This window comes from Orcinus orca, chromosome 1 (assembly GCF_937001465.1).
Source record: "Orcinus orca chromosome 1, mOrcOrc1.1, whole genome shotgun sequence".
NCBI classification, from domain to species: domain Eukaryota; kingdom Metazoa; phylum Chordata; class Mammalia; order Artiodactyla; family Delphinidae; genus Orcinus; species Orcinus orca.
Genome location: NC_064559.1, coordinates 169,247,198 through 169,270,961, shown reverse-complemented (window position 1 = coordinate 169,270,961; position 23,764 = coordinate 169,247,198). Strand labels below are relative to the sequence as shown.

At 36.5% G+C, this 23,764-nt stretch overlaps 1 protein-coding gene across 6 annotated transcripts in view; it reads left to right on the top strand.

Annotated features, from left to right (window-relative positions):
• The window catches only part of ZFYVE9 (zinc finger FYVE-type containing 9), a 186,991-nt gene that overhangs the window by 114,497 nt on the left and 48,730 nt on the right, over nt 1-23,764 (top strand). For all 6 annotated transcript variants that reach the window (XM_049699776.1, XM_004273854.4, XM_033435527.2 and 3 more), the window contains 2 exons: nt 2,781-2,903; nt 4,739-4,894. In XM_049699776.1, the coding sequence (XP_049555733.1) occupies nt 2,781-2,903; nt 4,739-4,894 (279 nt within the window). The remainder of the gene's footprint in view (nt 1-2,780; nt 2,904-4,738; nt 4,895-23,764) is intronic.

Here is a 23,764-nt window from a genome sequence, read left to right as displayed (position 1 = left end):
TTTCATAGATAAGTTCATTTGTGTCATATTTTAGATTCCACATATAAGTGATATCATACGGTATTTGTTTTTCTCTTTCTGACTTACTTGGCTTAGTATGATAATCTTTAGGTCCACCCATGTAGCTGCAAATAACATTATTTCATTCTTTTTTATGGCTTAGTAATATTCCATTGTGTGTGTGTGTGTGTGTGTGTGTGTGTGTGTATACACACACACACACACCACATCTTCTTTATCCATTTGTCTATCGATGGACACTTAGGTTGTTTCCATGTCTTGGCTATTGTAAATAGTGCTACTATGAACATAGGGGTGCATGTATCTTTTCAAATTATAGTTTTGCCCGGGTATATGCCCAGGAGTGGGATTGCTGGATCACATGGCAACTCTTTTTTTAGTTTTTTGAGGAACCTCCATACTGTTCTTCATAGTGGCTTCACCAGTTTACATTCCCACCAACAGTGTAGGAGGGTTCCCTTTTTTCCACACCCTCTCCAGCATTTGTTATTCATAGACTTTTAATGATGGCCATTCTGACTGGTGTGAGGTGGTACCTCATTGTGGTTTTGGTTTGCATTTCTCTAATAACTAGTGATGTTGAGCATCTTTTCATGTGCCTGTTGGCCATCTGTATGTCTTTGGAGAAATGTCTCCTTAGGTCTTCTGCCCATTTTTGATTAGGTTATCTTTTTGATATTAAGCTGTTATGAGCTGTTTGTATATTTTGGAAATTAAGCCCTTGTCGGTCGCATCATTTGCAAATATTTTCTCCCAGTCCGTAGGTTTTCTTTTTGTTTTGTTTATAGTTTCCTTTGCAGTGCAAAAGCTTGTAAGTTTGATTAGGCCCAGTTATCTTTTTAAACGTAGGTATTATCATAGATTGTTCTTGCTTAGAAAATTCAATGGGTTCCCAGTGCCTTCCGTATAAATTGCTTACCATGGCATACAGTGTTCCTTGTAACCTTATCTCAACTTATCTAATTTTATTTCCAGCCAACACCCCGGTACTTTACAGGCATGCTACAGGTTATTTACTGTTTTCTGAATATTCACATTTCATACTTCCATGCCTTTTCTTATGCTGTGGAATTGTGGGAAGAGAATGGATTTCAGAGCTGGACCAGCCTGAGTTTTAATCTGGTAACAGTCCATTCCAGCTGTATGATCCAGTGGGCAAGTCATTTATCCTCTCTGAATATTTTTCCTAGATTTTTTTTTAAAAATTAGGTAACTATAGCTAATTAAGAGTCATTATGAATAATAAATCAGATGTCATACCTGAAAGTACATAGCAAGAAAATTGGTACAAAGTAGGCATGTAATTAATATTTTTTTAATCTTTCTTTCCTCTGTCTAGAGTAGAATGCCCTTCTATATGCTAGACTCCTTGAATAACTCCTCAACCTTTCAAAATCCATATTAATGGAAAACTTCTCTGAATCCTACCTCGGCTGTCTTTGTAGTAGTGTTTTACATCCTCATTTCTGTTCAAATAGAAATTCTTATAGACTGTTACTATATTAACACATTTTTCATTGTAATTTAGATATTTATAGGTCTGATTCTTTATTCTCTATAGACCATGAATTCCTTCAGTCTGAATTCATGTTTGTGTCTTCTGCTCCTAGCATGGTGCTGGGCCTATATTAGGCTCTCAGTAGTGTTGGCTGAATGATCATACTATCAAATGCAGCTTGCGCCTCAGATAGTTCAACAATGAACTTTCACATAAAGTTAAGCATTCTTTTGATTGTATAATGCCTTTGCTCCTTTACTAGGACCCTCTAAAAATATTCTTTTGTAAGTAAATTTGCTACTTAGGTTTCAAATTTGGGTTATTTTAATAAATCTTAAATTAATAAGAAATTAAATTGGCCTACTCTGCTGTTAAAATAAGATTTCAGGGTTCCATTTTCATTAAAAGTCACATCCATTAAATCTAATTGTCAAAACTTCTCCTACCAAGAAGCAGCAACTAGTTATCTATTGTATATTCACTTTCTTAAATCATATTACTATGTCTTAACCAGAATTTTGCTATTTTGTATTCCAGTGGAAAAACTTAATTAAAAAAAATTTTTGAAAGTCACTTAATATTTCTCTTTTCAGTAAATATTTTCATTGATAGTGTATACATTTCCAAAATACATTTTGGTTTCTTTTGGTCAGTGGGAAATGGTGTTATTTTGTACTGAACTCTTTCTTGACTTATACTTAGAGGAATTGTTTCATAAAACCAGTCGCTTATGATACTTTTATTGTTTGGGTGCATTTTTTAGTTTGATTTTTTTTAATGGTAAAAAATCTCAACAGTACAAAAGCATATAGAGTAAAAAGTAGGATTTCCCTCTGCTTCAACCCCTAGATATCCTTTCTAGAGGTAAATAGTGTATTATCACTTACTTGTATATCATGGATTATTTTAAATGTTGGTCTTAGAACATGTAATATGTGAAATTCTTATTATGATAGTTGGAGGATTTTTGTTAAATCAAAGGGTTGTTTTTAGACTGTGGCCTAAATCATTGCGTGGAGAAGTCTATAAATAGGATAACCATGTTATCATCCAAACTGGACTGGAGCACTTTTAAGAGTGAAAGGGGCACTATTAATATGCCACTTGGATAGCAGATATAAACCTGTGTTCACCCTGTGAAACCTGTGTACAAATCAATTGCTTATCTCTTTCCTGTGAATAATAAGGCCATTCCTCCAACAGATTTCTGTCTTGATTTGTCTCTTTAACCAATGGCTTACATTGTTTTCTCCCTTTACAGACTATGCTGTAGAAGAGAAACCATCACAGATTTCAGTAATGCAGCAATTGGAGGATGGTGGCCCTGACCCACTTGTATTTGTTTTAAATGCAAATTTGTTGTCAATGGTTAAAATTGTAAATTGTAAGTTGGAAATTTGTTTTTTTAAATTAAAATGAGATACTGAGTCATTAAATTCATTACACGCAAGTATTTTTATGTAGAGCCACATCTTAATGAAAACTGGGTACGGAAGAAGTTGGTTTGTATAAAATTATATATCCCCAAGGACAACTGTTGGACTGATTGAGACTTGCTTTTAGTCAAGGGTGAGATAGGTGAATTCTCCATGGAGGAAAGCCAAACGAAACTTGAACTCATCTGAGTTAAGTTCTTCCTGAGATGGGTATGCTAAGTCACAACTCACCACCAGAATAACTGGAGGTGGATAAATTATCCAGGGGGGTCAATTTACATGCTAGGTTTAAATCCCAGAAACCTTAATCATGGTGCAAAACCTTATTTGGGAGAAGTGTTAACTAACACATAGTAAAACTTCAGGACATCACAATTTAGGATTCAGAAGAAACTTCTCAGTTCTTGGTGCTAGCTTCTTAGGTATCAGAATAAGAGAGAGGATAGTAACCTAGAATCTTGAATCCAGTATGGTATTGGAAAATAGAGAATGCATTTATACTGGATGAATGTTAATAGGCAGAGTTTTGGAGAGAGGAAGGAAGCATTGGGGAACAGTCCTCCAGTTCCCATTATGTATTTCTTTTAAGTTGTCCTTGGAAACCAGAAACACCAATATACTAAATTCTTCAGAGGTTCTGTATAAATGAAATGCAGGTTTCTGGTTTGTTTGCTAATCACACCCTTGTATGTTTGGCCAGCTGCTAATGCTTGCCACCTTTCCTTCTAGGATCATATTTTAAAATAATTTGCTGGAAATTTCGATTTACCGTATCTAGTTTATAAGTTATGCTTAGAAAATAGCTAACCTAGAGTTCCTTAAGTGTGCACCATCTTAATATAGTTGGATTGGCACCTCTTGTTTAGGTATATAAAGAAACAATTCACAGAATGAAAGAAAGGAATCTTTTATTAGTGTTGATTTACATCATGATATCCATAATTTTATTTGAACCCTTTTTCAGTTCCATTGGGGATCTTGTTGTGTTGGCATACAAATAATAAAAATATCAAGGATTGAACATTATTTTTGAACTACGTATAGCTTGTGCTGTTGTGACTCTACATAGCCTTAAAGTGAAGAAGTAGAAGTAATTAGTCCAGAAAAGCCATCTGTTTCACTGCTTTTTACCAGATGAAGTCAAGTAAAGTCCTGTTGCTGATTATCTAGAATTTTCTCCCAGGAAAACTATAATTTAAATAGCTAGACTCTTTTAGTCACAGGTTAAATTTAATAAGTATATATCAAAATATATTTTCTTTAGGCCATAGCCTGAATCCAAGGCTATAATAATTGCTTTTATTGTTTTTCTTGTTTCTAGTTTTAATTATTTCCCTTAGTAAAGTGATTTAATTATACACACACACACACACACACACACACACACACACACACACACAGGTGGGGGAATATATCCTTTAATCATTATAGCTGAGGATGCATAGTTTGGTTTAATTTATTTCATTGTTAACGGAATGCTGTTTCTTTTAATACACCTTTTTATAATAGAAGTTAAAAGTTTTTAGTGCACTTTCTTTCACTATTACTTCTTTTACTTCCCTTCCAGTTGTTTTTCTAAGTGTTTGCTTAGAGCAAGAGGCATTGGTATGCTTTATTTTCTGCAATAGTCCTTTGGCTCAGTGCAGTGACAGTTCACAGCAGAATTATACAGACTCAGTGTGATCTATTTTATTCTTTGGTGTATTATAACAAAGATGTCTGTGCATTTCTTAAGGGTAAGGATTGAAAAGAATGTCTTCATTTCTTTTTATTTCATCTACAGATGTGAACAGGAAGTGCTGGTGTTTCACAACCAAGGGAATGCATGCAGTGGGTCAGTCTGAGATAGTCATTCTCCTACAGTGTCTACCGGATGAAAAATGCTTGCCGAAGGATATCTTTAACCATTTTGTGCAGCTTTATCGGGATGCTCTGGCAGGTGGGGATACTTTCTGACTTAGTCTGCACCCTTTACAGATGATAAAAAATTTTGGACTCAGATGCAAAATAATAGTCTTAAATTTGGAAACCTGGCATTGGACTTTGGTAGTATTGGCAAGTTAGAACTTGGCATGGTTTTTGGAAGTTATAACTTTTAATACTTTATGTGAAACATTGTTACTATTTTATAATGGCTAGAATCAGAGTTGTAAGATAATCCATTGACCATGATGTAAGAATATTTTCCTTTGAGTGGCCTAGGGGATATAGTATTGGTATCCGGTAGAAGGAAGCATAATGATAACTTACTACTTCAGTTAACAAGATTTATATAATCATAATGTAAATATTCATTTAATTTTCAAGTTTCAAAAACCATTAGCATGGACAACTTTATTATGGTTTCAAAATAAATTGTAAATGTTGTTACCTGTAACAATGTAAAAGTAAATGCATAGCTATTAGAAGTTGGAAAAGACTAAGGATACTAATATAAAGACATACTATTAAAAGCTGAGAGAGAATTAAGTGTATTATTTGACATTACAAAGTTAACCTTCCGCAGATTTAATAGAGGAGGTAAGAAGTAGTGTAATTGAGCTAAGTGCTCATTTATCATGATAAAAAGTCAAAAAATAATATCTGTAGTTGATAAATAGGGAAAGTGTAGTATAAGAACTAAAGCAAGTGAATAATAAATGAGATTATCCCTGAGAAGCAAGGCTGGGGTGGGGTGAGGGTAGCCAAGGTATTACAATTATTTTCATATGTTATTTGATAATGTTTTAATAAATATATTAAAATAGTAAATTATTCATACTTTCTGAATGCAGGTAATTCCCCTTGTGGGATTCTATGCCAAAGAAATTATCTGAAATGTAAAATACACTTTGTACATGAAAGTGTTTATTATAGTATTACTTAAATTTAACACAAAAGTTTAGAGGCAACCTAAATGCCCAGCTATAGGAAAAAAGTTTAAGTGTGTTATATTTTTTAGATGAATGCATCTTTTTTAGAATATTTTTTAGCTATTAAAAGTAGTATTTTTATGGAAAATGCTCTTGAAATAAGTACAAAAGCATGATACAAAGTTTCATCTTTAATGTGGTTATGGCTTATGCATAAAAGATTATGCCTTTATGTCATAATTATGATATTTTAGGTGAAATATTACATGAAGGCAAGGTGCTATGTTAGAAATTGACCACATGATACCTGTGAAGTACAGTTCAGTATTTACTGTTCAGTATTTGTGTTAGTTCCAAAATGTATGGGGTTAATTTGAAGTCATCTGGAGCCTCTAGGCCTAAATTTCATTCCAGAAATTACTTGAAACATTCTTTTTTTCCCCCTCAGTTTGAATATATTCAGATTGCATGTTTATATGTTTTTTTTTTTGTTTTTTTTTTTTTGCCATACGCGGACCTCTCTCTGTTGTGGCCTCTCCTGTTGCAGAGCACAGGCTCCGGACGCACAGGCTCAGCGGCCATAGCTCACAGGCCCAGCCGCTTCGCGGCATGTGGGATCCTCCCAGACCGGGGCACGAACCCGCGTCCCCTGCATCGGAAGGCGGACTCTCAACCACTGTGCCACCAGGGGAGCCCTATATGGGTTTTGAGAGGGCATCAGGGACTAGGGCATGGGAGGTTCATGAATGTCTTGATCAGGAGTTTGTCCTTTATTCTGCAGGCAGTGAGGAGCCATTGAAAGAAATGAATGACATAACCAGATTTGCGTTTTAGAAAGATGACTCTAGAAGCAGTATGAAAATGGATCAAAGTCTGTGTGTCTGGTAGCAGGTAGAGCAGATAAGAAGCAATTACAGTGGATAAACAAACTTAAAGTGGATGAGCACTAGAATACGGCATAACAATGAAAGATAAGCAAACTGCTGATACATGCAGTAACATGGATGAAGTTCACAGACAGTAATACTGAACAAAAGAAGCCAGACACAAAAAAGTACATATTATGTGGTTACATTTATATGATTCTCTGGAATAGGCGAAATGAATCTGTGGTGATGGAAATTAGATCATTGTGTGTCTGGGGTGAGGTGTGGGTGCAAGCACTAGAATTGATTGTAGACGGGCCCTGGGAACTCTCTGGGTTGATATAAATGTTCTGTATAGTGATTGGAATAGTGGTTACATGGGTGTTTACATTTTTCAAAACTCATTGAACTGTATAATTAAAATATGTAGGTATTATTCTATGTAAATAATACCTCAATAAAATTGACTTAAAATTTTTATTGATATAATTGACACATACATTATATTAGTTTCAGGTGTACACTATAATGATTCGATATATGTATACATTGTGAAATGATCAATAAGTCTAGTTAACATTCATCATTACACATAGTTACAAATTTTTTTTTCTTTGTGATGAAAACTTTTAAGGTCTACTCTCTTAGCAACTTTCAAATATATAGTACATTACTGTTAACTGTAGCCACCATGCTGTACCTAAATCCTCAGTACTTGTTTATCTTATAACTGGAAGTTTGTACCTTTGGACTGCCTTCACGCATTTCACTTGCCCTTCAACCCTCACCTCTGGTAATCACCAGTCTGTTCCCTGTATCTATGAGTTCAGTGTATGTTTGTTTGCTTAGATTCTACATATAAGTGAGATCATACAGTATTTGTCTTTCTCCAACTTATTTCACTTAGCATGATGCCCTCAAGGTATATATGTGCTGTGGAAAATGACAGGATTTCCTTCTTTTTAATGACAATAATATTCCATTGAATGTACATACCATGCTTTCTTTATCCATTCATCCGTCAACACTTAAGTTACTTCCATGTCTTGGCTGTTAAAAATAATACTGCAGTGAACGTGGGGGTGTGGATATCTTTCCTAGTTAGTGTTTTCATTTCCTTCAGATGAATACCCAGAAGTGGAATTGAAGGATCATATGGTAGTTCTATTTTTAATTTTTTGAGAAACCTCCATACTGTTCCATAGTGGCTGCACCAATTTACATTCCCACAAACAGTATACTAGGGTTCCCTTTTCTCCATATCCTTGCCAACATTTGTTATTTTTAAAAAAGCTATTGTCAGGATCCAGTAAGAAATTAGGATATTACCAATAATGGCAGTGGGAATAAAGAGTATTGAAGAGATATAAAAGAGTGATGCCTCAGTTCAATAAGATTTCATAACTAATTGGATGTGAGGAGTGAGAGAGGACAAGTCAAAGTTGGCTTTAGATTTCTGGCTTGAGCACCTGAGTGGACTTCGTTCTTATTCATTGAGGCAGTGAATAGAGGAAAAAGAGCAGATTTGGCAGAGGAGTGGGAGATGAGTTCTTGGTTCAGTGTGTTGGATTTCAAATAATGGCAACAGATGGTAATATGTAAATGAAAGATGAATACATAAATAGAGCCTTCAGGAGGTAGATCTGGGCTAAAATACAGATGTGGAAGACCAGCATTTTTGTGATAGTTTTAAACTATGGCTCTGAATGGGATAGGCCAGTGTGAAGAGACTAGATCTATGAATGGAACTCCAAGAAATACCAACAAGGAAAGGATGTGAATCATTACATGAGTCATTAAAATATATGTTTACCATAAATGGTTACTCATCTTTTAAAAGTATCCTTATATATCAATAGAGTGCATTTTGAACTAGCATATTGAAATGCAAAAATATTACAACAAAAATCACTTGGAACTGATAGTAAGACTAAGTAAGACTAAGGTCAGACTGTAATACATCTAAGCTGTATTAAATGTTATCTGTGAGGTGAGGGCATATATGAACATATCTAAGTAAATAGTATTTTAAGTAATGAGTGAGCTGTAAGGCTCTGTCTCTGTCTCTCTCCTTGAAAAGGAATCATTTCACAGCTTACAAAATATTGGAGCTAGTAGGGAACTTACATTATCTAGTATAATGCTTCATTTTTCAGATGAAGAAAGTGAGATCTAGAAGTGTTAAATGGCTTGCTCAAATCACAGACCTAGTTGGTGACAGAATTAGGACTAAAGTAGTCTATGAATTATATCAGTTGCCTATGTGTGTATATTAATAGTATAGCAGTTTTTAAAAAACAGATATGGATAATACATATGTGCTATGCGTATTTTATTAAGAATCCCATGTGTAGATAATCAGGGTAGAAGCTTAGTATATTATTTCACTGTGATTTTTGTATGAACATCCATGAACTCTCTTTATAATATTTTTACAGATTTTTAATCTAAACTACATGTATTAATAATAATATGTGTGTATGTATATATATCTATGTCTATGTATGTTTCTCATTTAGTATATATAAAATTTTTTTGTTACATGTCATTGCTTATGCTTTCCACAGTGAGGGGGAAAATGGTATTTTGTGAAAAATAACATTCTGAGAGTTTCAGGGTGCCTTCTGGATAATGTAGTGCCATGGGAGGTTCTAGATTGTATATTATTTCTCCCCTTCTCCCCTCCCTTACTCTGTTTTTTATTTTTTTAACATCTTTACTGGAGTATAATTGCTTTACAATGTTCTGTTAGTTTCTGCTGTATAACAAAGTGAATCAGCTATACCTATACATATATCCCCATATCCCCTCCCTCTTGTGCCTCCCTCCCACCCTCCCTATCCCACCCCTTTAGGTGATCACAAAACACTGAGCTGATCTCCCTGTGCGATGCAGCTGCTTCCTACTAGCTATCTATTTTACATCATTTAGTAGTGTGTATATGTCCATGCCACTCTCTCACTTCATCCCAGCTTACGCTCTCCCCACCATCCCCTGTGTCCTGAAGTCCATTCTCTACGTCTGCATATTTATTCCAGTCCTGCCCCTGGGTTCATCAGAATCATTTTTTTTTAGATTCCATATATATGTGTTAGCACACAGTATTTGTTTTACTCTTTCTGACTTACTTCACTCTGTATGACAGACTCTAGTTCCATCCATCTCACTACAAATAACTCAATTTCGTTTCTTTTTATGGCTGAGTAATATTCCATTGTGTATATGTGCCACATGTTCTTTATCCATTCTTCTGTCGATGGACACTTAGGTTACTTCCATGTCCTGGCTATTGTGAATAGTGCTGCAATGAACATTGTGGTACATGTCTCTTTTTGAATTATGGTTTTCTCAGGGTATATGCCCAGTTGTGGGATTGCTGGGTCATATGGTAGTTCTATTTTTAGTTTTTTAAGGAACCTCCATACTGTTCTCCATAGTGACTGTATCAATTTGCATTCCCACCAACCATGCAAGAAGTTTCCCTTTTTTCCACACCCTCTCCAGCATTTATTGTTTGTAGATTTTTTGATGATGGCCATTCTGACTGGTGTGAGGTGATACCTCATTGTGGTTTTGATTTGCATTTCTTTAATGATTAGTGATGTTGAGCATCCTTTCATGTGTTTGTTGGCAATCTGTATAGCTTCTTTGGAGAAATATCTGTTTAGGTTTTACACCCATATTTGGATTGGGTTGTTTATTTTTTTGATATTGAGCTGTGTGAGCTACTTGTATATTTTGGAGATTAATCCTTTGTCAGGTGCTTCGTTTGCAAATATTTTCTCCTGTACTGAGGGTTATCTTTTCGTCTTCTTTATGGTTTCCTTTGCTGTGCAAAAGCTTTTAAGTTTCATTAGGTCCTATTTGTTTATTTTTGGTTTTATTTCCATTTCTGTAGGAAGTGGGTCAAAAAGGACCTTGCTGTGATGTATATCATAGAGTGTTCTGCCAATGTTTTCATCGAAGAGTTTTATAGTGTTTGGCCTTACATTTAGGTCTTTAATCCATTTTGAGTTTATTTTTGTGTATGGTGTTAGGAAGTGTTCTAGTTTCGTTCTTTTACATGAAGCTGTCCAGTTTTCTCAGCACCACTTATTGAAGAGGCTGTCTTTTCTCCATTGTATAATCTTGCCTCCTTTATCAAAGATAAGGTGACCATATGTGTGTGGGTTTATCACTGAGCCTTCTATCCTGTTCCATTGATCTATATTTCTGTTTTTGTGCCAGTACTATATAGTCTTGATTACTGTAGCTTTGTAGTATAGTCTGAAGTCAGGGAGCCTGATTCCTCCAGGTCTGTTTTTCTTTCTCAAGATTGCTTTGGCTATTCGGGGTCTTTTGTGTTTCCATACAAATTGTAAAATTTTTTGTTCTAGTTCTGTGAAAAATGCCTTTGGTAGTATAATCATTTTCACAATGTTGATCCTTCTAGTCCAAGAACATGGTACATTTCTCCCTCTGTTTGTGTCGTCTTTAATTTCTTTCATCATTGTCTTATGGTTTTCTGCATACAGGTCTTTTGTCTCCTTAGGTAGGTTTATTCCTAGGTATTTTACTCTTTTAGTTGCAGTGGTAAATGGGAGTGTTTCCTTAATTTCTTTCAGATAGTTTGTAATTAGTGTATGGGAATGCAAAAGATTTCTGTGCATTAATTTTGTCTCCTGCTGCTTTACCAAATTCATTGATTAGCTCTAGTAGCTTTCTGGTAGCATCTTTAGGATTCTCTATGTATAGTATCATGTCATCTGCAAGCAGTGACAGTTTTACGTCTTCTTTTCTGATTTGGATTCCTTTTATTTCTTTTTCTTCTATGATTGCCGTGGCTAAAAATTCCAAAACTATGTTGAATAAAAGCGGTGAGAGTGGGCAGCCTTGCCTTGTTCCTAATCTTAGAGGAGATGGTTTCAGTTTTCCACCATTGAGAATGATGTTGGCTGTGGGTTTGTCATATATGGCCTTTATTATGTTGAGGTAGGTTCCCTCCCTGCCCACTTTCTGGAAAGTTTTTATCATAAATGGGTGTTGAATTTTGTCAAAAGCTTTCTGCGTCTATTGAGATTATTGTATGGTTTTTATCCTTCAGTTTGTTGATATCGTGTATCACATTGATTGATTTGCATATATTGAAGAATCCTTGCATTCCTGGGATAAACCCCACTTGATCATGGTGTATGATCCTTTTTATGTGTTATTGGATTCTATTTGCTAGTATTTTGTTGACGATTTTTGCATCTATGTTCATCAGTGACATTGGCCTGTAGTTTTCTTTTTTCTTTTTTTTTTTTTTTGCAGTACGTGGGCCTCTCACTGCTGTGGCCCCTCCCGTTGCAGAGCACAGGCTCCGGAAGCACAGGCTCAGCAGCCATGGCTCATGGGCCCAGCCGCTCCGCAGCCTGTGGGATCCTCCCGGACCGGGGCACGAACCCGGGTCCCTTGCATTGGCAGGCGGACTCTCAACCACTGCACCACCAGGGAAGCCCTGTAGTTTTCTTTTTTTGTGACATCTTTGTGTGGTTTTCATATCAGGGTGATGGTGGCCCTGTAGAATGAGTTTGGGAGTGTTCCTCCCTCTGCTATATTTTGGAAGAGTTTGAGAAGGATAGGTGTTAGCTCTTCTCTAAATGTTTGATAGAATTCGCCTGTGAAGCCATCTGGTCCTGGGCTTTTGTTTGCTGGAAGATTTTTAATCACAGTTTCAATTTCAGTGCTTGTGATTGGTCTGTTCATATTTTCTATTTCTTACTGGTTCAGTCTTGGAAGATTGTACTTTTCTAAGAATCTGTCCATTTCTTCCAGGTTGTCCATTTTATTGGCATATGGTTGCTTGTAGTAATCTCTCATGATCCTTTGTATTTCTGCAGTGCCAGTTGTTACTTCTCCTTTTTCAATTCTAATTCTGATGATTTGAGTATTCTCCCATTTTTTCTTGATGAGACTGGCTAAAGTTTTATCAATTTTGTTTATCTTCTCAAAGAACCAGCTTTTAGTCTTATTGACCTTTGCTGTTGTGCCTTCATTCCTTCTTCATTTATTTCTAATCTGATCTTTATGATTTCTTTCCTTCTGCTAACTTTGGGGTGTTTTTGTTCTTCTTTCTCTAATTGCTTTAGGTGTAAAGTTAGGTTGTTTATTTGAGATGTTCCTTGTTTCTTGAGATAGGATTGTATTGCTATAAACTTCCCTCTTAGAACTGCTTTTGCTGCATCCCATAGGTTTTGGGTCGTCGTGTTTTCATTGTCATTTGTTTCTAGGTATTTTTTGATTTTCTCTTTTATTTCTTCACTCATCTCTGGGTTATTTAATAGCATATTGTTTAGCCTCCATTTGTTTGTATTTTTTACAGTTTTTTTCTTGTAATTGATATCTAGTCTCATAACATTGTGGTCGGAAAAGATACTTGATACGATTTCAGTTTTCTTAAATTTACTGAGGCTTGATTTGTGTCCCAAGATATTATCTATCCTGGAGAATGTTCCATGTGCACATGAGAAGAAGGTGTATTCTGTTGGTTTTGGATGGAATGTCCTATAAATATCAATTAATTGCATCTGGTCTAATGTGTCATTTACAGCTTGTGTTTCCTTATATATTTTCATTTTGGATGGTCTGTCCATTGGTGAAAGTGGGGTGTTAAAGTCCCCTACTATGATTGTGTTACTGTCGATTTCCCCCTTTATGGCTGTTAGCATTTGCCTTATGTATTGAGGTGCTCCTATGTTGGGTGCATAAATATTTACAATTGTTATACCTTCTTCTTGGATTGATCCCTTGATCATTATGTAGTGTCCTTCTTTGTCTCTTGTAATAGTCTTTATTTTAAAGTCCATTTTGTCTGATATGAGTATTACTACTCCAACTTTTTTTTGATTTCCATTTGCATGGAATATCTTTTTCCGTCCCCTCACTTTCAGTCTGTATGTGTCCCTAGGTCTGAAGTGGGTCTCTTGTAGACAGCATATATATGGGTCTTGTTTTTGTGTCCATTCATCCAGTCTGTGTCTTTTGGTTGGAGCATTTAATCCATTTACATTTAAGGTAATTATCAATATTTATGTTCCTATTACCATTTTCTTAATTGTTTTGGGTTTGTTATTGTAGGTCTTTTCCTTCTATTGTGTTTCCTGCCTAGAGAAATTCCTTTAGCATTTGTTGTAAAGGTGGTTTGGTGGTGCTGAATTCTGTTAGCTTTTGCTTGTTTGTAAAGGTTTTAATTTTTCCATCGAAGCTGAATGAGATCCTTGCTGGGTAGAGTGATCTTGGTTGTAGGTTTTTCCCTTTCATCACTTTAAATATGTCCTGCCACTCCCTTCTGGCTTGCAGAGTTTCTGCTGAAAGAGCAGCTGTTAATCTTATGGGGATTCCCTTGTGTGTTATTTGTTGCTTTTCCCTTGCTGCTTTTAATATTTTTTCTTTGTATTTAATTTTTGATAGTTTGATTAATATGTGTCTTGGTGTGTTTCTCCTTGGATTTATCCTGTATGGGACTCTCTGCACTTCTTGGACTTGATTATTTCCTTTCTCATATTAGGGAAGTTTTTAAATATAATCCTTGAAATATTTTCTCAGACCCTTTCTCTTCTTTTTCTGGGACCTCTATAATTCAAATGTTGGTGCTTTTAATGTTGTCCCAGAGGTCTCTGACACTGTCCTCAATTCTTTTCATTCTGTTTTCTTTATTCTGCTCTGCAGCAGTTATTTCCACTATTCTATCTTCCAGATCACTTATCTGTTCTTTTGCCTCAGTGATTCTGCTATTGAATCCTTCTAGAGTGGTTTTAATTTCATTTATTGTTATTTATCATCGTTTCTTTGCTCTTTATTTCTTCTAGGTACTTGTTAAACATTTCTTGTATTTTCTCCATTCTGTTTCCTAGATTTTGGATCATCTTTACTATCATTACTCTGAATTCTTTTTCAGGTAGACTCCCTATTTCCTTTTCATTTGTTTGGTCTGGTGGGTTTTTACCTTGCTCTTTCATCTGCTGCGTATTTCTCTGTCTTCTCATTATGTTTAACTTACTGTGTTTGGGGTCTCCTTTTTGCAGGCTGCAGGTTCATAGTTCCTGTTATTTTTGGTGTCTTCCCCCAGTGTGTGAGGTTGGTTCAGTGGCTTGTGCAGGCTTCCTGGTGAGGGGGACTGGTGCCTGTGTTCTGGTGGGTAGGGTGGATCTTGTCCTTCTGGTGGGCAGGGCTGCATCCGGTGGTGTGTTTTGGGGCATCTGTGAACTTAGTATGACTTTAGGCAGCCTCTCTGCTAATGGGTGGTGTTGTATTCCTGTCTTTGCTAGTTGTTTGACATGGGGCATCCAGCACTGGAGCTTGCTGGCCATTGGGTGGAGCTCTGTCTTAGTGTTGAGATGGAGATCTCTGGGAGAGCTCTTGCCAATTGATATTACTTCAGGCCGGGAGGTCTCTGGTGGTCCAGTGTCCTGGACTCAGCTCTCCCACCTTGGAGGCTCAGGCCCAACATCTGCCCAGAGCACCAAGACCCTGCCAGCCACATGGCTTGGAAGAAAAGGAAGAAAAGAAAATGAACAGATAAAACCCCAAAACAAATGTTAAAAGCAAAACAAAACAGACAAAATCATAGAAAGTAACATACACATGCACACTCACAAAAGGAGAAAAAAGGAAAAAAAAAAAAGGAAACAAACCAATAAACAAACCCACCAATGATAACAAGCACTAAAAACTAAACTAAGATAAACATAAAACCAAAAACAAGTCAGATGCAGAAAGCAAATCCCAAGTCAGCAGTTGCTCCCAAAGTCCACCACCTCAATTTTGGGAACATTCATTGTCTATTCAGGTGTTCCACAGCTGCAGGGTTTATCAAGTTGATTGTGGGGATTTAATCCACTGGTCCTGAGGCTGCACGGAGAAAGTTCCCTTACTCTTCCGTGTTCACACAGCTCCTGGGGTTCAGCTTTGGTTTTGACCCTGTCTCTGCACATAGGCCACCCTCAGGCATCTGTTCCCCACCCAGACAGGAGGGGGTTAAAGCAGTGGCTGATTAGGGCTCTCTTGCTCACTCAGGCTGGGGAGAGGGAGGGGTATGGTAGTTATAGTTGGAATGTGGGACGAGCCTGCGGCAGCAGAGGCTGGCATGACCTTGCAACAGCGTGAAGTGCACCATGTGTTCTCCCAGGGAAGTTGTCCCTGGATCACAGGACTGTGGCAGTGGTGTGCTGCACAGGCTCCCGGGAGGGGTGTGGGAAGTGACCTGCAGTTACACACAGGATTCTTGGTGGCAGCAGAGGCAGCGTTAGCAGTCCATGCCCGTCTCTGGGGTCTGAAATGATAGCCGTGGCTCATGCCCATCTCTGAAGCTCACTTAGGTGGTGCTCTGCCATCTGTGGGCATATGGAGCAGGAAGCCCCTCTGCTTGCACACCCCGAAACAGTGGTCTTTGGCCTCTCCAGCAGGTGAAGACTTTTTCCCGGCCCCCTCCCAGCTAGCTGTGGCACACTAGTCCCCCTTCAGGATGTCTTCACACAGCCAGCACCAGTCCTCTCCCTGCGGTCTGATCTCCAAAGCCCAAGCCTCAGCTTCCAGCCCCTACCCGCTCTGGTGGGTGAGAGACAAGCAGTCTCAGGCTGCTGAGTGCTGGTTGGCACCGATCCTCTGTGTGGGAATCTCTCCGCTTTGCCCTCTGCACCCCTATTGCTACACTCTCCTCCATGGCTCTAAAGCTTCCCCCCCGCCCACCCGCCATCCCTGCCAGTGAAGGGACTTCCTAGTGTGTGGAAACTTTTCCTCCTTCACAGCTCCCTCCCAGAGGTTTAGGTCCCATCCCTATTCTTTTGTCTCTATTTATTCTTTTTTCTTTTGCCCTATCCAGGTACGTGGGGATTTTGTTGCCTTTTGGGAAGTCTGAGGTTTTTTTCCAGTGTTCAGTAGGTGTTCTGTAGGAGTTGTTCCATATGTAGATGTATTTTTGATGTATTTGTGGGGAGGAAGGTGATCTCCACATCTTACTCCTGCATCTTGAAGGTCTCCTCCTCCGTGTTTTACTCTCATGTTTTGCAAACAGACATTCAGAACATGAATTTGAATGAATTGTTATCTATCAGATTATTTTTTTGGAGTTAATCTCTGGTTATTTCCCTCTCCTACTCAAAAACCTTTATTGGCTTTGTGTTGCCTTTAGAATAAACTGTGTACTCTGATATTCAGTGCTCTACATAATCTGATCCTATATTTCCAGTCTCATTTCCCACTAGTAGTCTCCCCATACAGTGAAGCCAAACTAAACAGTTCTTGGTTTGTTGTATACTTTGATGATTTCCTCCTTCTTTACCTGTGATCCTGATGCCCCCCCACACACCATGCTATTTCCCGAAACCCCAACTATCTATATCCTATCAGTTCTCTTAAGCCGTATCAATGACCACTTTCTCCATGAGTTCTCCCCTGATGATCTTCCCAGATAGAAGCAATTTCTTCTTCTGAATGCATTTAATTATCTTTAAAAACTATTTGGTAAAGCAGAAACTAACACACCATTGTAAAGTAATTATACCCCAATAAAGATGTTAAAAAAAAAAAAAGAAAGAAAAACTATTTGGTATGTAGAAAAGTGTATAAGCATATATATTAGTAATTGTTCAAGTTATAAAGCCTAATAACTAAATAACCACCCACAAACAAAATACCCAATTTGGGAGATAAAAATGACTAATCCACTGAAACTTTCCTTTTTCTTTCCTGATTATATCTTCCTTCCAGACTTCCCATCCTCAACCCCCAGGGTAACCATTGTCTTTAATCTTGTGTTATACTTTTCTTGCTTTTTTTTTTTTTTACGGTATGCGGGCCTCTCACTGCTGTGGCCTCTCCCGTTGCGGAGCACAGGCTCCGGACGCGCAGGCTCAGCGACCATGGCTCACGGGCACAGCCGCTCCGCGGCATGTGGGATCCTCCCGGACCGGGGCACAAACCTGCGTCCCCTGCATCAGCAGGCGGACTCTCAACCACTGCGCCACCATGGAAGCCCCATTTTCTTGCTTTTTAAAAATAATTTTATCACAAATGTTTGCATCTCTAAGGATTATAATATATTACTTCGTATGTTTGTGAACTTTATACATATGTGATCACACTGTACACATTTTATGTGCTTTGTTTTTTTCACTCTACCATATGTTTCTGTCATTCATTCATGCCTCTAGTTCATTCATTTTCAGGCTACTGTTTTATATGAACTACATAAATTTACCACAGTTTATTCTCTTTATGATGAACAGTTTGCTCTTCTTACTAGTTTACTGTTTTTCAGATATGTTCTTTAAATTTTTTTGTACATGTATACTTACAAGTTTATAAAGTATGGATTTCTTCAACTTTATTAGATGATGTTAAATTATTTCCCAGAGAGGTTTTCCAGTTTTTATCTATCTGTCCCCATTTTCAGTGTATAAGAGTTGCCAACATTTGATATTATGAGAGTTTTAATTTTTGCCAGTCTGGTGGATATAAAACGGTGTCTCATTTCGAACTGCATTTCACTAACTATTATGTTCATATATTTATAAGGCATGTACATTTTGTATTCTGTGACAAATATGTCCCTGTTTATGTCTTTTACTCATGTTTCTATTATGTTAGCATTTTCTTTGGGATTCCTTTAATTTTTTCAACATAAACACTCAACTATGACCTTTTTCTGACAGAGTTGTTATTCAGTATGTATTAGCTTTCTATTACTATATTTCTAAGCCACAAACTTAGTGGCTTGAAACAACACAAATTATTATCTCATAGTTTCCATAGGTAAGGAGTCCAGGCACAGCTTAGCTGAATCTTCGGCTCAGGGTGCCTCAAGGTGTCAGCCATGCTGGCCTTCTCATTTGGAGCCCAAGGTCCTCAGGTTGTTGGCAGAATTCACTTTCTTACAAATCCCTGCTTTCTTTTAGCTGTTGGTTGGGGAGTACTCTCGGCTCCTAGAGGCTGTCTGCAGTTCCTTGCCTCATGGCTCTGTAGATAGTTTACAACATGGATGTTTCCTTTCTTTCAGGTCATCAGGAGTGTGTCTCTGCTTTGGTTCTCTGACCTCTAGACCTAGATTTAAAGACCTTATGTCAGGCCCAGTCTGATAATCTCCCTGTTGATGAACTCAAAGTTTCTTAATTAGTAACCTAATCATGGGAATGACGCCCATCATATTCATAGGTCTTTTCCCCACGCAAGGGGAGGGAATGTACACCAGGAAGCAGACAGAATTCTGCCTCAGAGCGTTTCTGTCCTCCCAAACGTGACACAGACCTAAGCATACTTCACTCGTTTAATATCTTTACCATTCTTACTATTGTTGTGGTTGGTTTTACCTTTTGTAAAAGAAAAAATAATTGTTTTTACTTAATTCAGTTATATTCAGTTTTTAATATCAGTATAAAAATCAGTATCAGTATTCAATTCAATCAAAATTATTAAGTTTGCCACTATATTTTCTCTATATCTGCTATTTTAGTATCCCATATTTCCATTAGGACTTGCTTTTCTTATTGAAATACATCTTTTCATTAGTTCTCTTGGTGAGGGCCTATGGTTGTTAAACTCCATTAGTCCTTGTATGTTTGAAATATTTTGCTATCACTCTTGAATAATTAGTTGGCTACAAAATTCTAGGTTAACAGATTTTTTTCCCTTCCTCTCTTCCTTCTTTCTCTCATTCCTTCATTTCTTCCTTAAACCTCCCCTTAGCAAGTACTTTGAAGGTATTACTTCCTTGTCTTCTGGCATCTCCTGCAGTCTACTTTTTTTTTCTTTTTTAACAGGTAGTTATTTGTCTTTTCTCTTTGGCTTTTAGGATTTTCTCTTTATCCTTGATTATCTGTAAGTCCACTATTAAAGTTCTCTGTGAGTTTTTGTTAGGTTTATGACGTGTAATTTATATCTCATAATATGTGCCTTTTCAGACATATATTACTGTATATAAATATACATATTCAGTTCAGTGAGTCTAGACAAACAGATACAGTCAGGTAACAACCGCCAATATCAAGATATATAATGTTTTCATCATCTCTAAACCTTGCCTCATGTCCCTTTGTATTTAATCCCCTCCCCTTACCCTCTGTCCCTGGCAACTATTGATTTGATTTCTGTCCCTCTAGTTTTGCATTTTCCAGAAGGTTGTATAAATGGAATCTCACTGTTATGTTTGGCTTATTTCACTTAACGCAGTGCTTTTGAGATTCATCCATATGGTTGAATGGATGTCTGTACCACAATTTGTTTATCCATTCACCTGCAATGTATGAAAAGTTCCAATTGTTCTGGATCCTTGCCACCACTTGATACTCCTTTAAAAAAAAAAAAAGCCTTTCTAATGAGTGTTTAGTGGTATCTCTTTGTGGTTTTAATATGCATTTCCTTAATAACTAATGATATTGAGTGTCTTTTCATATGCTTATTTGCCATCTGTAGCTCTTTTTTGCCCATTTAAAAATTGGGTTGTTTTCTTAATGAGTTATTGGTACTTCATAAATTTTGGATACAAGTCTTTTATCAGATAGTGCGCTTTGCAGATATTATGTTCCAGTCTATGACTTATGTTTTTCATTTTCTTAACTATCTTTTAAAGAGTAGAAGCTTTAATATTTGATAGAAGTCCAATTTATCAGTTTTTCTTTTATAGTTTATCTTCAGTTTCCTAAAAAATCTGCCTTAACCCAAGGTCACAAAAATTTTCACCTGTATTTTTCTGGAAGTTGTATAGTTATAGCTTTTACATATAGATCTATGATTAATTTGGAGTTAATTTTTGTACAGGGAATGAGGTAAGGCTTGAAGTTTTGTTCTCGAAGTTTTGTTTTGGGAATTTTTTTGTGCATTTTGTTTTTGATTTTTTCCTGCTTATAGATAGATATTCAGTTGTTCCAGGGCCATTTGTTAAAGACTATACTTTTGCCATTGAATTACCTTGGTCCTGTTTTTGAATGTTATTTTACCTTATATGCATAGGTTTCTTTCTGGACTCTATTCCATGGGTCTATTATGTATACACATATGTGGATTTATTTTTATTTTTACTACTGAGTACTAAAAGTGTACTTTTGATCTGAAAACATTTCTTTCTTTACTTTGGAAAATTCTTAATTATTATCTCTTTCAATGTTACTACTCTTTTATTCCCAATGTTGTCTATTTTTGGAAACCTTTTTTTGATGTTGGGGCCTCTGAAATCAGTCTTCAATATCTCTTAACTGCTCTTTTGTATAATTTTTCTCTTTGCTTTTTTGTGCTGGAACCTGGGTACATTGTTCAGTGAATTCTTCCAGTTTAATAGTTCTCTCTTCAAGAAGATTATTAATTTAAGAGAAATGTTAATGTGAATTGATTAATATTTAATAATCAGTTATAATAATTATATGATTATTAAGGATATAATAAGGTTTACACTGTTACTGATTTTCAACTTTTAGATTTAACTTCAGAACAAAGCAAGAAGACAATTATAAGCACAGAACATAAATATTAACCTTGTAGGTTAGATCATTTCTACATTTGAAAACAACTTTTTGTTCCCTTTAAATTATTCAGAATTTTACATTTGCAGACTTGTTTATCTTCTCTCAACTATTTCTTGGGTGTCCTAAATCTAATCCTTATGAATTGAGAGCACATTTGTGTAGCCTAGTAACATGGTGATGAATATGATGGCACGATTAAAGCTACCTTAAACCTTCCATTGTCTTCCCACTGCAATTAGAATAAACTCCATTTTATAATGATCCTATATGTTCTAGTCCTTAAAGGTCTCTTTGACCTTATCTCTTAATAGTCCTCAGTTTGCTTTAGCTACATTGATCATCTTTGTGACTTTTGAACCTGTCATACTCATTTCCGATTCATGATTTTTGAATTTACTCCTGCCCGACCTGGAGTGCCGTTCTTTTCAGAGCTTTACTGGCTGATTTCTTCTCTTCATTCAGGTTTGTTCTCAAATGTTTCTTTCTCTGAGGATTTTCCCTGACTCTCATGACTAAAGAAGTATTCTCTCCCCTGCCCCCATCAATTATTCACATTACCTTCCTTGTTGTATTTTCTTCAAAACATTTACCACTAACTTTACTAACTGAAATTGTTTGTCTTCCTTCATTAGGATATAAGCTCTATGAGGGCAAGAGTTTTATCTGTCTGGGTCAACTCTGTATACCAACCTTTAGAACAAATGGTCTGGCACGTTGGAGAGGCTTAATTTAAAAACTGTGAGTTGGGGAGTAAATCAGTTGGGGTGATGTCACTAGCAAGCTTTTTTTGTCATTTGGTGGAAAAGCACCTGGAGGAAAGGAGTCCTGAGAGAACACTTCTATTAATAAAAATGCTGTGCTTATTATTCCTGACTTCCTGTTCCCGGTGGGACTTGGAGACAAGGGAAAATACTATTTAGATCAGCTTAAGAGTGTTTCTGAGACCCAGTGTGTCTCTGGTCCCTGAGAAAGAAATACCATGGGTCACTCAAGCAGGTCACTTGGGAAGTTTCTATAATTTCAGATCTTTGAAAGATCTTTTTCTTTTTATTATCTCTTTTAGTCACCTACTCTCATTCTGCAGTCTTCCTTATTTTTTCCTTTAAATTGTAGCCAACCTGGGTTAACCCAGATGCACTTTTGATTAGTTTAAATTTCTTTCTTATATAGATTTATCAAAAGGCAATGTAAACTTTAAGGCACTATATTACTGATTTGTATGGTGTTAATTGCATTCAACTTCTTTGAATTTTATTTTTATTAATGTGTAATATACTAATAAAATTACAGGCCACAAACACAATGAAGTTTGATCTTTCATTTTGAAAATCTACTTATTTATTTATCTGTTTACCTACCTATTTATTTATTTTGGCTGCACTGGGTCTTGGTTGTGGCACACGGGATCTTTTAGTTGCTGGCATGTGGACTTCTTAGCTGCGGCATGTGGACTCTTAGTTGCGACACACGGACTTCTTAATTGCGGCATGCGAACTCTTAGTTGCGGCATGCATGTGGGATCTAGTTCCCTGTCCAGGGATGGAACCCGGGCCCCCTGAATTGGGAGCATGGAGTCTTACCCACTGGACCACTAGGGATGTCCCTGATCTTTCATTTTTTTAATGTGAAAGTTTATCTCAGCCTAAGAATTAACTTAGACAAAAATGTATTTAGAATATTTTTAAGCTAATTTTTGTACTTAAAGTGTACTTTTGATCTGAAAACACATTTCTTTCTTTAATTTGGAAAGTTCTTAATTATTCTCTCTTTGAGTATTACTTCTTTTTCACTCCCAACATTGCTTTCTTCTGGAATTCTTTTTCATGTTGGAGCCCCAGTTTAAGTCTTCAAATGAAAGCTCTTTTTGGTCAAATTCTCATACCCAATATTTTATTTTAGTTGATATCTATACCCATGGAATGTTACTTATTTTTAGATGAGGTGATAAATGGCAATCTAAACTAAATTATTCATTAGAATTGATAGAGATCTATCAATTTTTTTTTCAATTTTTAAGAAAGTAAATGCTTAAATAATAAAAGATATATTTTATAATGTAAAGACATAATGAAGAATCTGAGTGTGATTGGGTAGGGAGGAGGGTTTTTAGGTGGTAGAAGCAGAAAAGTTATTAGTATCTGTGGAACAATAACCAGTAATAGATTCCAGTCTCTTATAGGGAGATCCCAAAGGAATAATGAATGAATGCTTTGAGTACCAAGCTTAACACAGTTTTCACCTCTGAGCTGTATTCACTAGGGCATTCTTGTGAAAGATAAACATTATGCTGTCATTAGAGCTTTAGAGGACTCCTGTGGTGTAGTCTCCATTGTGGAGGGAAAAAAATCTTCTCTTTTGTTTCCCATTCTCTCCCCACACCCCAACTCAAGTGAAAAGATGAAAATTTATAAAAACCTTACTCTAAAATCTTTGATAAAGCAAAGAAAGTTGTATAATGTTTGGTTGATCATTCATTATATGTATATTTGCATTATAAAAGTAATAGTTAACATTTTTTGAGAACAAACTGTGCAAGGTGCTGCTTGTCATTTTACATATATTCTATCATTTATTCACATCAGGTCTGAAACTTAGTATAATCTTCCCTTGTTGTCAT